The sequence below is a fragment of the Hyaena hyaena genome, unplaced genomic scaffold (assembly GCF_003009895.1).
Source record: "Hyaena hyaena isolate Hyena2069 unplaced genomic scaffold, ASM300989v1 scaffold_67, whole genome shotgun sequence".
NCBI lineage: Eukaryota > Metazoa > Chordata > Mammalia > Carnivora > Hyaenidae > Hyaena > Hyaena hyaena.
Genome location: NW_024080699.1, coordinates 499,608 through 515,072, shown reverse-complemented (window position 1 = coordinate 515,072; position 15,465 = coordinate 499,608). Strand labels below are relative to the sequence as shown.

At 43.2% G+C, this 15,465-nt stretch overlaps 1 protein-coding gene across 3 annotated transcripts in view; it reads left to right on the top strand.

The window, feature by feature from the left end:
* The window catches only part of PTPN21 (protein tyrosine phosphatase non-receptor type 21), a 77,148-nt gene continuing 61,683 nt past the window's right edge, over positions 1 to 15,465 (top strand). Inside the window, exons 1-2 of one of the 3 annotated variants that reach the window (XM_039232524.1) lie at positions 1 to 247; positions 4,035 to 4,415. In XM_039232524.1, the coding sequence (XP_039088455.1) occupies positions 4,236 to 4,415 (180 nt within the window). In that variant the 5' untranslated portion in view covers positions 1 to 247; positions 4,035 to 4,235. Of the gene's footprint in view, positions 248 to 2,799; positions 2,943 to 3,285; positions 3,354 to 4,034; positions 4,416 to 15,465 lie in introns of those variants that run through there. The other 2 variants (XM_039232525.1, XM_039232526.1) reach the window with 2 other exon arrangements.

Below are 15,465 nucleotides of genomic sequence, written 5' to 3'. Positions count from 1 at the left end.
CCGCCCGGTTCCTTTGTGCGGCGCGCCTGGCCGGCCGGGCCTTTCCCGTCGCCGCCGCCGGACTCTGCCCAGGGGAATGGTCTGCGGGCCGAGGATTTGGAGACAGGAAGTGAGGCGCGCGAGCCCCATGAGCGCGCCGCGGCGCGGGCTGGCGTGCGGGCGCGGCTGCGGCTGCCGCGCCGCGGGACCCCGGGAGGCGGGCCGCTGAGCCCGGCGCGCGGCCCCGAGGATGCGGGAGCGGGAGCAGGTGAGGGCGCGGGGCCGCGGCCGGCGGGCCGGCGGGCGGGCGCGGGGGCCGAGCGGTGGGGTGTCCGCAGGCGGGGACCCCGGAGCGCGTCGGCCAGCCCTGGAGTCCCGGAGGACGGGTCCCAGTTCCCAGACCCCTCGCAGGAGCGTAACAAAGAGGAAAGTCTTCCCTTTCCAGGTTCTCCGTGATCTAGTTGGGTTCATTTTTAAAGGGGGTCTTGAACTTCTGTTCTGAGCTCGGCTGACTGTTGCAGCTGAATTCAGGATCAAGGTTTTAAGAGTCTTAGGCATATTTGTGCCTCTCGGAATATTAAGTGCGAAATTTGCCGGGTAACTTTGGCGTGAAGGCGAGTAGGGAAGGATTGTTTGGTGATGACTTGGTTTTGGAGTAGAGTGTTTACTCTGGAAAAAAGAATTCTTGGGTCTGCAAATTCCGACTTGTGATTTCTGCAGATCCTGATTAGATTGGCTTGGTCTTGGCATACGCGTCCTTTTTTTTTTTTTTTTTTTTTTTTTGCTGAGAGCGCCTTATAATAATAGCGTACTCGCAAACATTCAGAACACTCCGTGTGCTCTAAATGACAATCGCTGTATGCCTAGTTAGTTGCTGACAGATTTTTTTTAACTTTGCGATATGACAGTAATTTTACTCTGATAATAGTTGTCTGTTTTTGTTTCTAGGGTATTGTATTCTCGAGTATCTACGCATAAGTCCGTGAGAAACATGTCTGATTTAATGCTGTAGATTTATGTATTACTCTAAAGATTTCATATACTCTTAGCGATGATTTTACTTTAAAGTTTCATTGGCAAAATTTCATGTGGGGAGGATCTTAGCAGCAAGGGTGGAAACGACAGTATTCAGAGTGACAGTGTATTTGAAAAGCGTTTGAAAGAGGATGTGAAAACATTAAGATGAATTCACAGACATCTCAGACTGCCTTTTGAAAGGTGGACAAGAATTTAATATGTAGTCATTATTACATAACAGAATGGTTTTATAAAGTATTTCCTAATTTTTCCTTCAAAAGCGAATTATGAATTATTTGCTTAGTAGAGAAGTTATAATTCCAGACCTTTCAAATTACTGCATATTTTACACCTGAAATCCCCCAAAAGCAACTTCTATTTCTACTTCATTTGCTAGTGAATACTATACATAACTGAAAATTAAAATGTATTCATCACTGATAATTTTCTAAATTATTAAGCAGTATTTTTTAATAGTAGATTTTCTATAAATAAGCAAAAAGCAAGCTATTCTTGTGGATAGATCTTGGGGAGAAAGGTACCTGACATCCACATCCACACCCACATTGACCCCTCAACTTTTTAATTATAACATCTACCAAAATAAAGAACATTGGCTTTTCTTTATCTCTGATGCTGTACATTTCAGATTTCAGGGACAACTGAAAGTTTTGCTCTGTATCTGCTTAATCAGAGCTTTAAGTTAATAATTAAGTTATATAGAGTAATATCTACTGTCTTCCCCAAGCCATTGGTCTGTCTTTGTAATGCAGTCTACCATATTTGAACACTCAATACAAATATTCATCTTTCCTCTCTATATATGCAATATCTTGTCTCTTTATCACACTACTTAATTTGTCTTACTTTTAGTTACTGTAATTTGTATATAAAATTCAAATCCACCTCCTCATCTCATGAAAGGTATTTATGTAGTATATGTGGCATGTTATGTACATCTAAACTTTTAAAAGTTTAGGCAATTTTTTAGTTAAAAAGCTTATTATTTAAAATTCTCATTTCTTGATTTTTCATTTTGCCTCAACTATCTATTTAGTTTATGCCCTGAGGAAGCATTGAAAACTGCAAGTGGAGACCATATCTTTTTATATTTCTATTCCCCCTGCTTAGTATGGTGCCTTTACCTATAGAAAGTACTCGGCAAAAAATGCTGTTGTTTAAAACAACACTTTATGCAGTCCCAGTTCTTTTCCTTTGCCCTTTCTCCTCTACTTCTTGTTTTTCACTTTTATTTTTTTTGACTAACTGGGCATAACCAGAATTCCAAAGACAAAAAACCAAACCAAAGCACAAAAAACAAAACAGCAAGAGCGAAAACCGTGGCTCGGTCCTTACTAGAGATACAGCCATGTCTATAATTATAGCATGCGTGTAATCTCCTTAAGGGCAGCGACGGCTTAGGGTTCCTCTTAGATTTCCACGACACTGCCTTGTCCTCCGAGATGCAATACACTTTTGTGGAATGGAATTCTAAAAGTTAACTGGCAAAGCCTAGTGAAATAGCTAAACCCAACTCTCTAGCTCTGCCACATCCCAGCCGCGTGTGCCCATCACCTCTGAGACGGAGACGCAGTCAGGAAAAGTGGACAAGAGCAGGGGACTGGGAATGAGGAATCTGGGATCGACTCGCAGTTCAGCCCGTCCCAGTGTGAAGCTGAGAAAGCCGCTTCTTCCGAGGCGTGCGCTCTGCGTCTCCCAGATGAGAGGATTGGGGGCGGACCTTGCCCCTCCGCCTGGTCCCCCCGCCCAAGTTCAGGGTTGCGAGCCGCGGTCGAACTAAACGTTTCGTCCTCGGGGGCCTCTCCGCTCAGAAGAAAACAAAGGGTAGCAACCGTCCCGGGATTTTGCTGACTCCTTTAGGGGGAAAAAAAACCCTAGCCGCCGCTCCCGCTCCGTTTGCTCCAGCCTGGCGTTTCCGTCAACAGGTGTGTTTAAAAATGTAAATCGCGTCGGGGAGGGGGGAGGGGAGGGAGGAGAGTGTCCTGAGGCTCCAAATCGGGAACCGGACGGACACCACCCAGGTGGCTCCAACGTCTCCCGGGGCTCGAGCTGGGTTCTTTAAACCTTCCCTCCGGGAGCGGCGGAGCCAGTCCTTTCCTAGCGCGTCCGTCCTGAAACGTGGTCGCAGACGGAGGGTTCCGGGGCTCCTGAGGCTGCGCGTTAGGCGGGCAGCGCCGCCGGCTCCGCTGCTGGGAGGACGCGGCGGGAGTCCGCGCGCGAGTTCTCCGCCTGGTCCCGGGCCTCAGGCGCCTGCTGAGCCGCGTCCGCCGCGGGTTAGCTCAGAATGGCGTTTCAGGCCTCGCCCGCCTCGTCTTCTGGGCCGAGGCCCCGCTTAGGTGAAGTCCCACCGCCTCTTTGGACGTCCCCATCCGGAGGGAAGCCGGGGCCACCCTGTTTAGAATTTCCTTGCTCCAGGCGGACTTCGGATAACCAGCGTCTGTAGGGTGTTTGCCTTGTTAATAAAAACATGGATTTGGTGACGTAAATGTTTATACACCGCAAACGACCCTATAAATGCTTGTTAAGCGTTTCACCTCGCTTGAATCTCGCGGCTGCCATATGTTACAGGAGATTATTCCTCCCATTTGGGTTCAGGGTTCATTTGTCCAGTGGGGTTTAGACTTTTTAGCGCTTTTGGAGGTGTTTTGCGGTTATCTCCCTTACGGGCTAAAAGAACCCTGACATCGGGTGTTTGGGAGGTGGGGAGCCAAAAAGTGAACTATAAAAAAAAAACCCTTTTAATTTAGAGCCACTAATGCGAGCTACTAAATTTGGCGGCACTTTAGTGCCAACCATTATCTCATTTAATCCTGAAGATAGCCGTAGGTGGTTATCACTATTTGTAGGATTGAATGAGGGGTGGAGTCTGACCCCGGGGCTTACGCGGTGCGAGGAAAAACTTCCTCACCGCCTCCCAGATCCTGTTCCTTGCATGCAAGCGTATTGATTCGTGTTTTTGTAAACACGCAGGTTTGAAGTTGCTGTTGCCTGTCTCACCGGTGTTCCTCTTTCCTCAGCACCGGCCTGGATGCTCTCTTCGCCCGGCCTTCGGGGACTCCGTTGCTTTTTGATGGCGGCAGCCGCCGCGGGGTGAGCGGCCGGAGACTGTGCAGTGCTCCTGCGGTCCGGGGAGGATCGCTTTCTCCCGCCGCCGCCGCCGCCGGATCGGGGCGGTGCTTTTCCCTCTCCAACCTCTCCACGCTCCAAGGGAGAAGAAGATGCCACTGCCATTCGGATTGAAACTAAAACGCACCCGGCGCTACACGGTGTCCAGCAAGAGCTGCCTGGTTGCCCGGATCCAGCTGCTCAATAACGAGTTTGTGGAGTTCACGCTGTCCGTGGAGAGCACTGGCCAGGAGAGCCTGGAGGCTGTGGCCCAAAGACTGGAGCTGCGAGAGGTGAGCCCCCGGCCCCCTCAAGAGGCTGCCGGCTTCTCCAGCCTGGCTTCGGGCCTTTTTATCCCATTTTAGTGCATGCTGGCTCTGTGCTTTCAAAGTATGTCCCTCCCTGGCCTTGACCTCAGAGCCGGCAAGCCCCCCTCCCTGTGAAGGAGATTCCCAGCAAAAGGTCTTTCTTTGAGTGTCCCCCTCTCCCCCCCCCGAAGATATTTAACAGTGCCTGAGTTTTGAAGGTGCTTATATTTGTTCCCTCAAAATGCGATCCAGAATCAGATAGTAATGCACTTAGGATTTTCTGATACCCCAAATGGGTCTTCCTGATCTAGTACACTTTACTGACTTCATTCATTCAACATCCATTGACTGTTTTGCACGGGCTATGCCAAGACTATCGTATGAGTTTGAATTCTGGTTTCCCCACCAACTGGTTGTTTAACCTTGGATGAGTTATGTGCCTTCTCTGGGCCCTAGTTCCCTCATCTGAACCATGGGGATAACATTGGTGCCTGATGCTCACAGTGGTGGTGTGATTTAAAGTACAAGTAAAGTCAAAGCTCTTTTTTTCTTTAACTATTTTTTTTTCTGAGTTTATTTCTTTAGTAATCTCTACACCCATTGTGGGGCTGGAACCCACAACCTCAGGGTCAAGAGTCAGCATGTTTTTCCAACCAAGCCCACCAGGCACCCCAAAGCCAAAGCTCTAATAATAGTCTGTTATAGTTATCCTAGGGAGGTTTGCCCAGGAAACCGCTAAGCTTGTCTGTAGGAAGTTAAATTATGTCTCAAATTTAAAATGCTATGTGGGGCGCCTGGGTGGCTCAGTTGGTTGAGCATCCAACTTTGCCTCGGGTCGTGATCTCATAATTCTCGTTCGAATTCAAGCCCCACATCTGGCTTATTGCTTTCAGCCTGTCAACATGGAGCCTGCTTCAGATCGTTTGTCCTCCTCTCTCTGCCCCTGTCCTTTTTGCGCGGGCGCTCTTCCTCTCTCTCTCTCTCTCTCAAAAGTAAATAAATAAATGAAACGTTAAAAAAAAGACCAGAATAGATGGGCACCTGGATTAAGTGTCTGACTTTCACGCAGGCCTTGATCTCACAGCTGGTGGGTTCGAGCTCCACATCAGACTCTGTACTGATAGCTCTTTGGTTGCTGGGTTGGGGGTAAGAGGATGATGGAGAAACTGATTATTCCATGTAAACGCCCAGGTTATATTCCTAACTGGAGATCCTGTTGTTACAGTTCATAAAAAGTTAGGAAGAGATAAAGTGTGCTCCTGGTGACTATTCAGAATCATTTGCTTGTTCGATATAAAAGAGCTGTTTAGTGCCTTGAGCATATATACTGGGAGCTCACCCTAGTGTTGATACCAGTAAGAAAATAGGCTGACCCATGCTATGCTGGGGAAAGTAGAGGGTGCTGTAGACTACGGGAGAGGCAGCAGAGAGAAGGGGATGGTACAGGGTGATAAAAGACTGGAAAAGACTTCTAACAAAGGAACTGCAGGCCAAAGACATGAGGCAGGTTTTCTACCTGAAAGTGGTAGGGAAGATAGTGAAGGATTTTATTTATTTATTTATTTGCCTGTTTGTTTATTTATTTTTAAGTAATCTCTACACCCAACGTGGGGCTTGAACTCACGACCCCAATATCAAGAGTCACATGCCCCTCTGAGCCAGTCAGGCACCCCATGAGTGAAGGATTTTAAGCAGGGATTTGGTATGCTTGTTTTTGTGAATGGTGGGCCCTCTGGAGAATGGGTAGAAGGGAACAGTTGTGGTGCAGACGGTAGTCACTTGGATTTGGATGGGGATGGAGAGAAGTGGGTGGAATCTGGAGATACTCAGGACCTACCTACCAAGTGTAGAGAAGGGCTAGCCAGGGGTCCAGATTGCTATTCAGGTTTCCAGTGAGCATTGGAGGCTGAAACTGGGAGAGGAAGCATAAACGGAAGAGCAGATTTGAAAGTGTGGAGAGATCACTTCTGAAAGTGCTGAGTTAGAGATGCCAGTTGGTTGCTAAGTGAAGTTAGAGAAAGACAAATATCATATGACTTCACTCATGTAGAATTTAAGATACAAAACAGATGAACCTAATACATTATTTTTTATATTAAAAATAATATAAAAACAGGGGCGGAGGGACAAAACAGAAGAGACTCTTAAGTAAAGAGAACAAACTGAGGATTGCTGGAGAGGTTGTGGGTGGTGGGATGGCTAAATGGGCAAGGGGCATTGAGGAAGACACTTGTTGGGATGAGCACTGGGTGTTATACTTAGGGGATGAATCAGCAGATTCTACTTCTGAAATCATTGCACTATATGCTAACTAACTTGGATGTAAATTAAACATTTTTTTAAAAAAAGATGCTAGTTGGAGACATTGAGCAGGGAGAGGCATGTGTGGGCTTGTAGCTCAGGAATTGTCAGTCTAGGTCATTTCATCTGCTGGGAAAGGGCGTGAGGCTGTCTAGGACAGAACGAGAAGACATAGCAGACCCTTTGGGGTTGAATAGAGGAGGCAGAACCTTAGGAAGAAGCTTAAATGGAGCAGCCCAAGAAGCAGAAAGTAAACTAGGAGAGCCGGCCTCAGTGATGAGCCCTGTTTGCTTACAGTCGTTTTATATATATATATAAAATTATATACACACATATATATACACACACATATATAAATAATATTATTTATTTATTATATTATATATTTTTATTTATTTAATTAATAAATATATATTTATTATATATTATAATTATATAATATTATTATTATAAAATTATATATAATATTATTTATATATATTTATTTAATTATATATTAATATAATAATACATATTATATAATATATAATTTATATATTTAATTATATATAAATTATGTATATATATTACTTCCCCCATTTTTCCTTTTTTAAAATTTTGGCTCTTTTTTCCCGTCACTTCTTTCTCATGCACCAGGTCTGCTTACAGCCCCTACAGAATCAACTTCTTGAGAATCAATAAATAAACCACAGTTAATTTATTTTTGTACTCAGAGTACCAGGCATGGAATGTGCTCAATAAAAACAGGCTGAACTAAACCCACAGGCATTGCTTTCCTTCTCCGTTAGTCAAAAAGTCCAGAGAAATGACCATCGCTTGTTTGAGCTTACCATACTCAGGAACAAGCAACTTCATACAGCTATGGGCACATAACATAACGAGACTAATTTTAACAAGAGTAGAGTGCTCTGGGAGGGAACGGGTGTGGACCCTAGAAAAGGTCTTGCCCTCAGATAGACCATCCCAGCATTTCCAATATTGAATGACAGTGGTGGTTAGGAAGTTAGTTTAACAAACTCTTCCTTTCAAAGCTCTAGAAACTCTGCTCTGTAGCATATAAACAGATGGCTCAAGCCCCAGCCTAATCTTACCAAATGACCAAATGGCCCTTCAGAAGAACTCTGAGTCAGGGTAACACCTGTTCTGACTTTGTGTCCATACATCACTTAGGAGATTCATACCATGAGCTCTTGGTGTTTGTTATCCGGCACTATTCTCCCATCAAGCAGACTCAAAATTACAGTGTATAGATTTGGCTGATAAGCCCTGCTGCTCACCAGATTTAAATTCAGGGAAAAACGTCTTTACTTGGGGTGCCTGAGTGGCTCAGTAAGTTAGGCTTCCGACTTCGGCTCAGGTCATGATCTCACGGTTTGTGGGTTCGAGCCCCATGTCAGGCTCTGTGCTGACAGCTCAGAGCCTGAAGCCTGCTTCAGATTCTGTGTCTCCCTCTCTCTCTGACCCTCCCCTGCTCACACTGTTTTTCTCTCTCTCTCTCTCTCTCAGAAATAAGTAAAACATTAAAAAAAATTAGAAAGAAAAGTCTTTACTTGTTTAGTTATTTTACTTCTAGAATGACAGTTACAGGGGCCACACAGTATCATTAGAATACTACGCAGAGGCTTTAACTGTATCTGTAATATTTTATTTCTTAAGCTGGATGCGTGGGTTTATGTTTATTAATCTTCATATTTTTCTTAAATGTCTAAGATATTTTATAATACATTGAGAAACTGTAAATGGAAAGGTTAATGTACTTGTTTCCAATCTAGTTAACTTAGATTAACTTTTTCTAAATTCACCATATTTGAGCTGTGGAAAGTGACTTCTAAAAACGGTAGAACATTATCCCCTTAGGAAAATATGGCTGTTCATCATAGCAACAATCTCGTTGAAATTCTCTGCCTGTCGTTCATTCTGTGTTTCATAACATGTTTTCAGGAGAGGCTGTGAAAGCCTTTGTAGAATTTAAGGGGAATTAGGGAACTTTCTCTCCAGTTTGGAGGGTATATGTTAATAGAGGTTTGATGGATGTGTTGAGGCAAGAGGGTGTCACCTGGGAACAACCACTCCTGTCACCTGGGGACATGGAGGTAGTGGGGCCGCACTACCTCGGTGGAATCAGCATAGTTTAGAGTAAGGTGGTTCAGTTTAAAAACCTATTGTCTTGGGGTTTCTGAGTGGCTCAGTCAGTTGAACATCTGACTCTTGATTTTGGCTCTGGTCATGATTCCAGGATCCTGGGATCAAGCCCCAGGCGGGGCTCCATGTTGAGCGCAGAGCCTGCTTAAGATTCTTTCTTCCTCCCTCCCCCTCTCCCCACCCTTAAAAAACAAAACAAAACAAATAAACAAACACCAATCCTCTCAGGGAATAAGACTTGCATTACCCCACCTTACTGAGAAGGATATGTAAAAGCAGGATGCAGATTTAGTAATTTGCAACGAGATATGGAGCCACCAAGGGCCCTGAGTATATGTGTTCCCTGGCCAGGCCATGTTCTCCCTGTAGGCAGGCCACACGGGTGCCGGCTGGTGAGACTGGAACCAGAGAAGGAAGCTGCCTTGAAAGCCTTACCGATCTTCATAAGGGGTATGGTACTGGCCTCTGGGACCAGACAAGGCCTTTTAAGTCTGGTACCCTTTCTGGGCAGTGCTTCGGTGGGCACTGCCTTTATTTGTCTCTTGAGAAGTCTGTTTAACAGAGTTATTAAGACATTTGCAAGTTGAATCAGAAACACTTGAGTTTGAACCCCTATGCTGCTACTTACCAGTTATGTGACCCATCAGTTCTGTGATCCTGTCCAAGCGACACATCACATCATCACCTAACTCATAAATCAAACATCCTGTCCACTTTATGCATCTCTTTCATTCACTTATAGCAGTGATGGAAATGTTTTATCTGAAAAAAGACCATGCAAAATTGAGAAAGAAACTTTCACAATAAAAACATTAAAACAATTTTTTAAAATGTTTTTTATTTTTTTGTGAGAGAGAGAGAGAGAGCGTGAGCAGGGGAGGGTCAGAAAGAGAGGAGACACAGAATCTGAAGCAGCCTCCAGGCTCCGAGCTGGCTGTCAGCACAGAGCCCGACACAGGGCTCAAACCCACTAGCCGTGGGATCATGACCTGAGCCGAAGTCGGCACTCAACCGACTGAGGCACCCAGGCGCCCCAGAAAACATTTTTTTAAAAAGTGATTTTGTCCAATTACATTTGGACTTGGTATTTTTCAAGTCCACTGATTTTCATTGGTAGATTGGGGATAACAGGTTTACTATATACTTGATGGTGGTTGTAAGGATTTAGTGGTAAAGGAAAAACATTCCGCAGAGGACTTGGTATATGAGAAACTCCCAGTAAGCCTGACTTCTCATTACTGTTGTTGTTTATGACTCCCATTTCCATGTTGTGGTGACTAACCCACTTTTCTTTCAGATTAATTCCTTTGTTAATATCTTATATTCTCTTAGTATATGGAAGAAGCAATGTTTATTCATAAAATGTCCTTATAGTAAAAGCAAGTATAGTGGTCACTGGTAATTATATATTTTTTAAACATGTATTTTTTTATTTATGTTTTTTAAAAAAATTATTTTATTCAATTAATTCATTTTTTAATGTTTTATATATTTCTGAGAGAGAGAGAGAGAGAGCGAGAGAGAGACAGCATGAATAGGAGGGTCAAAGAGAGAGGGAGATAGAGAATCTGAAACAGGCTCCAGGCTCTGAGTTGGCTGTCAGCACAGAGCCCGACGCGGGGCTTGAACCCATGAACTATGAGATCATGACCTGAGCCGAAGTCGGACGCTTAACCGACTGAGCCACCCAGGCGCCCCTAAAAGTTTTTTTAACATTTATTTATTTTTGAGAGACAGAGACAGACTATGAACAGAGAAGGGGCAGAGAGAGAGAGGGAGACACAGAATCTAAAGCAGGCTCCAGGCTCTAGGCTTTCAGCACAAAGCCTGATACAAGGCTCAAACTCGTAAGCCATGAGATAACCTGAGCTGAAGTCGGATGCGCTCCGACTGAGCCACCCCGGCGCCCCTTTATTTATGCCTTTTTTTTTTTTTTTTAATATTTTATTTATTTCTAGGAGACAGAGAGAGAGACAGCGTGAGCAGGGTAGGTTCAGAGAGAGGGGGAGTCACAGACTGAAACAGGCTCCAGGCTGTGAGCTGGCAGTCAGCACAGAGCCCGACGCGGGGCTCGAACCCACGAACCGTGAGATCATGACCTAAGCGAAAGTCGGACGCTTAACCAACTAAGCCACCCAGGTGCCCCTATTTATGCTTTTTTCAGAGAGAGGGGAGCAAAGGAGGAGAGAGAGAATCTTAAGCAGGCTCCACACTGAGAGGAGCTATATCCCACAACCTTGAGATTGTGACCTGAGTCGAAATCAAGAGTCAGAGGCTAAACCAGCTAAGCCACACAGGTGCCCTGGTAATCACACTTTTTATGTTACTAGACTGTTAAAATTTTAATGAACCATTGTAATTCAGCAGTCATATTTGAACCTCTTTATCCATGCCAGTTGAAATTAATTTGTACAGTGTCTCTGTCTCTTGCCCCTCTATTTTTTCTCCACCCCCTCATCCCCCCCATTTTTGATAATCCTATTTTTATCATATTATCATGGGTTTTAATTAGATTAATTGCCTACTACTATTCTTTTTTTTAAGTTTATTTATTTAGAGAGAGACAGAGAGAGTGTGTGTTAGTGGGGTGGGGGTGGGGGGCAGAATGAGAGAGAATTCCAAGCAGGTTCTGCACACTCAGCGTAGAGCCTGATTTGGTTTAACGGACTGAGGCACCCAAGGCACCCTGTAGAGCCTGATTTGGGGCTCAAATCATAAAACCCTGAGATCATGACCTGAGCTGAAATCAAGAGTTGGACGCTTAACCAACTGAGCCGCCCAGGTGCTCCTAGTACTATTTTTTATACAGGATCCCTTCCTTTATCACGAAGTCCTTATTCAACTTAAATTTACGTGTGTGTGTGTGTTTGTGTGTGTGTTAAGATTTTAAGTCTCCAGTTAGGAAATAAGTAACTTAAAACACCTGGGAAGCCTTTTGTTGTTGTTGTTTTTGTTTTGTTTAAGTAATCCCCACGCCCAATTTGGGGTTCAAACTGAGGACCTGAGATCAGAAGTTGCATACTCTAGGGGCTGAGCCAGCCAGGTTCCCTAACCCTGGGAGTCTTTTTTTTTTTTTTAAAAAAACCTTTTATTTATTAAGTAATCTCTACTCCCAACATGGGGCTCCAACTCATGACCTCGAGATCAAGAGTCAGGTGCTCCGCCAACTGAGCAAGCCGGGCGCCCCTCCTAGAACCCTTTTAAAGAGAAGTTCTTCATGGTTTTGCTATGATACATTCATTATGTGTCAGTTTTATAACGTATATTTTAGAGGTTTCTTTTGGCTATTTTGGAGTGTTTTGGGTGTGTATAGGGGAAGGGGGGATCCTCATTGTTGTCTCTGTATATGGTCTACGTATATAACTACAGTTTTGAAGTTGAGATCAATACTAAGCCATCGTTAAAATTACCTCCAAAGCATTTTGTTGAATCAGGTGAAAAATTGAGCAAAATTTATAACTTCTTCCTGTGACCTCTCATTTTAAGATTATAGTTAAAGACTTGGATATTTGGTTACTCTGTAATGGCTTATCACAGATCTTCAGCAAGGTTTTTAAAACTTCTGTTCGAAGTGCATTACACATATGGTAAGTTTTTATTCTTTAGAATGTAAGCTCTATCAGCATAGGACTGTTAATGTCACCATTGTCTGAAATGGTGTCTTGTACCTTACAGTACTTAGTTGCTGAATAAATGTCTACTTAAGTTTAAAATTAAGATTCTTGGGGCACTGAGATGGCTCAATTGGTTAAGCTTCTGACTTCGGCTAAGGTCATGATCTCACGGTTCATGGATTCGAGCTCTGCGTCAGACTCTGTGCTGACAGCTCAAAAATAAATAAAACGTTTTAAATTTTAAAAAGTACATAAAATTAAGGTACTTGTTTTGAATTTACATTGAGAAGCATAGATAGCAGCTCAGTTAAGTCAGCTTTTATTTGCTGTATGATTTTATTATCTGGAGAGAGTTGAATATTTACAAAGCTTTGAACACAGACAGGAAAGCACTTTTTTCTTTAGAATTTTATTTCTTTTTCACTTTGGGGCTTTTTCTAAAACAGTCAGAAAACAGTCAGGTTGTAGGGACTCCCTAAGGTAAGATTGCTGTATCGAGGGAATGTCAGGCTTTTTTGAATACGTTCATCCCATCATGTTTTCTGGCTGATGAGGAAATTTCTGGCTAAGGGATTTGTTGTTATAGAGAGGCATCAAGCATATAATGCAAACCATTCCTCTCAAGCACAACTTTAGAAAGTGTTCTTGGCTATCAGAGTGTTTTATTTTAAATTAGTGTCTTAGGCATGCCAAATATCCACTGACCTTATCTTGACTGTTATCTGAGTAGACCTCAAGAATTTCATGCGTATTTCCTTCTGTACTAGCTGTTTTCAGTTGGACTCTAAAAATAACTGAAACGTGTGTAAGGTAAAAGTATAATACCTGCAAAGTTTTCAGGCTTTTGGGCTGAGTATTTATTCATTCAGTTATGCAGATTATAGATCAGATACAATTATTGTATAGATGAGTATCAGTAAATATCTTTGGTTAAATCTATTGGATCATCTGAAACAAATAGAAATCTTAGGTTGGCCTCTCTACCTCGATAAAGTGAGGTTTCCAAAGTCCAAAACTGATTAAAATGAGCAAGGATTTTTCTAATTTTTATATTTTCTTTTTTTTTTTTAATTTTTTTTTTTTAATATTTTTATTTATTTCTAGGATAGAGAGAGACAGCATTAACAGGGGAGGGTCAGAGAGAGAGGGAGATACAGACTCTGAAACAGGCTCCAGGCTCTGAGTTGGCAGTCAGCACAGAGCCCGATGCGGGGCTCGAGCCCACGAACCGCGAGATCGTGACCTAAGCGAAAGTCGGACGCTTAACTGCCTAAGCCACCCAGGCGCCCCTCTAATTTTTATATTTTCTGTTACTTTTCTCATTTGGTCTAGGTAATTAAGAACTAGCCATACAGAGGCTCCTGGATAGCTCAGTCAGAAGAGCATGCAACTCTTGATCTTTGGGGTTCTGGCTTCGAGACTCACATTGGGTACAGAGATTACTAAAAAATAAATAAAGCGACTTAAAAAAAAAGAGAACCAGCTACGTAAACAAGTATAGGAATTAAAATACAAACATGAAGATGTTATGCATTTTAACATAAGTAACATAGCACACAAGTTATTGCGGAATTTGGAAACCTGTTTACGTAAAGAAATGAAGTATTCTGTTTTCATTTAATTTCTAATAGATTTAAGAGCTAGAAGTCTGAGATGCTTTTCTCCCAGTATTGGATTTTCCATGTCAGAGACATTCGAGATATCCTTGAATCTCTTTTACCCAACAATCTGCTACAGATGTCATGACCGCATGGAATTAGGCATGAATTTATTCATGTGGGGAGGTTTGGGAGTTGAGTTATGAAACAGTGGATGTAGGGAACTGATGGTGTTTTGGGGACTCTCACTATTCTTGTCGTTGTCCTTGATGTATAAAGGTTCAGATTTCATTCCTTATTATATTAGGAGTTTTAGTGGCTTTCTGCCGCCCTCCTTCTGGGTGGATGAACAATATTGTGCTGGAAGCTTACTGTGCCTTATCACATTTAATCCTCACATGGAGTTAGGCATTATCTTTTCCATTTTAAAATGTCAAAACCGAAGTTCTGAAAAATTGGGTGATTTGCTCTGCTAATCTGGGAGATCACACAGCTCATAAGCAGAAGAGTCAGATTTTGAGTTTGTATCTGTGACACTTTTGCCTGAACTTTGACTTTTAAAGCTATACGAATCATGGGTCCCTTTGAGACTCTGGTGAAAATGCAGACTTTTTGTAGATAGTATCAGGTGGTTCATGGATACCCCCTCTCCCAATACATTTATGAGCCAGGTTATGGGCCTAGAAACCTTTTACAGATGAGGCAGTTTTTCTCTGCTCTCAGTTTAGCAGGATCTTTCTTCCTTGATCTTTCTTTCTTCAGATGAAGGTATTGATAGGGTAGAATATTTGTGAACAATTCAAGACCTTTGTACTTTTTAGGAGAATAGTTTGCCTCTGAAGTATACTTCTCTCTGCCTGTGCCCACATATGCCCTTTATGAATGGCCTTTCTCTCCAGATCTCAGGAACGGCCATTGGAGGTATTAATTTCCTCACTGGGACATCTTACTCTTTTTATTTTTTTTTTTTCAGATTTTACTTTATTACATTTTTAAAAATGTTTATTTGAGAATGAGAGAGAAAAAGCGCTTGCATGAGCTGGCAAGGAAAAGAGAGAGGGAGAGAGAGAATCCTATCAGTGCAGAATCTGATGCAGGGCTCAAGTCCACGAACCTTGAGATCATGACCTGAGCTGGAATCAAGAGTCAGTCGCCCAACTGATGGAGGCACCCAGGCGACCCATTTTATTTTATTTTTTTAAAGATTATAAATAATCTCCTACCCAATGTGGGGCTTGAACCTATAACCCTGCAATGAAGAGTCACACATTCCAGGGGCTCCTGGGTGGCTCAATTGGCTAAGCGTCCATCTTTGGCTCAGATCATGATCTCACAGTTTGTGAGTTCAAGCCCAGTGTCAGGCTCTGTACTGACCAGAGC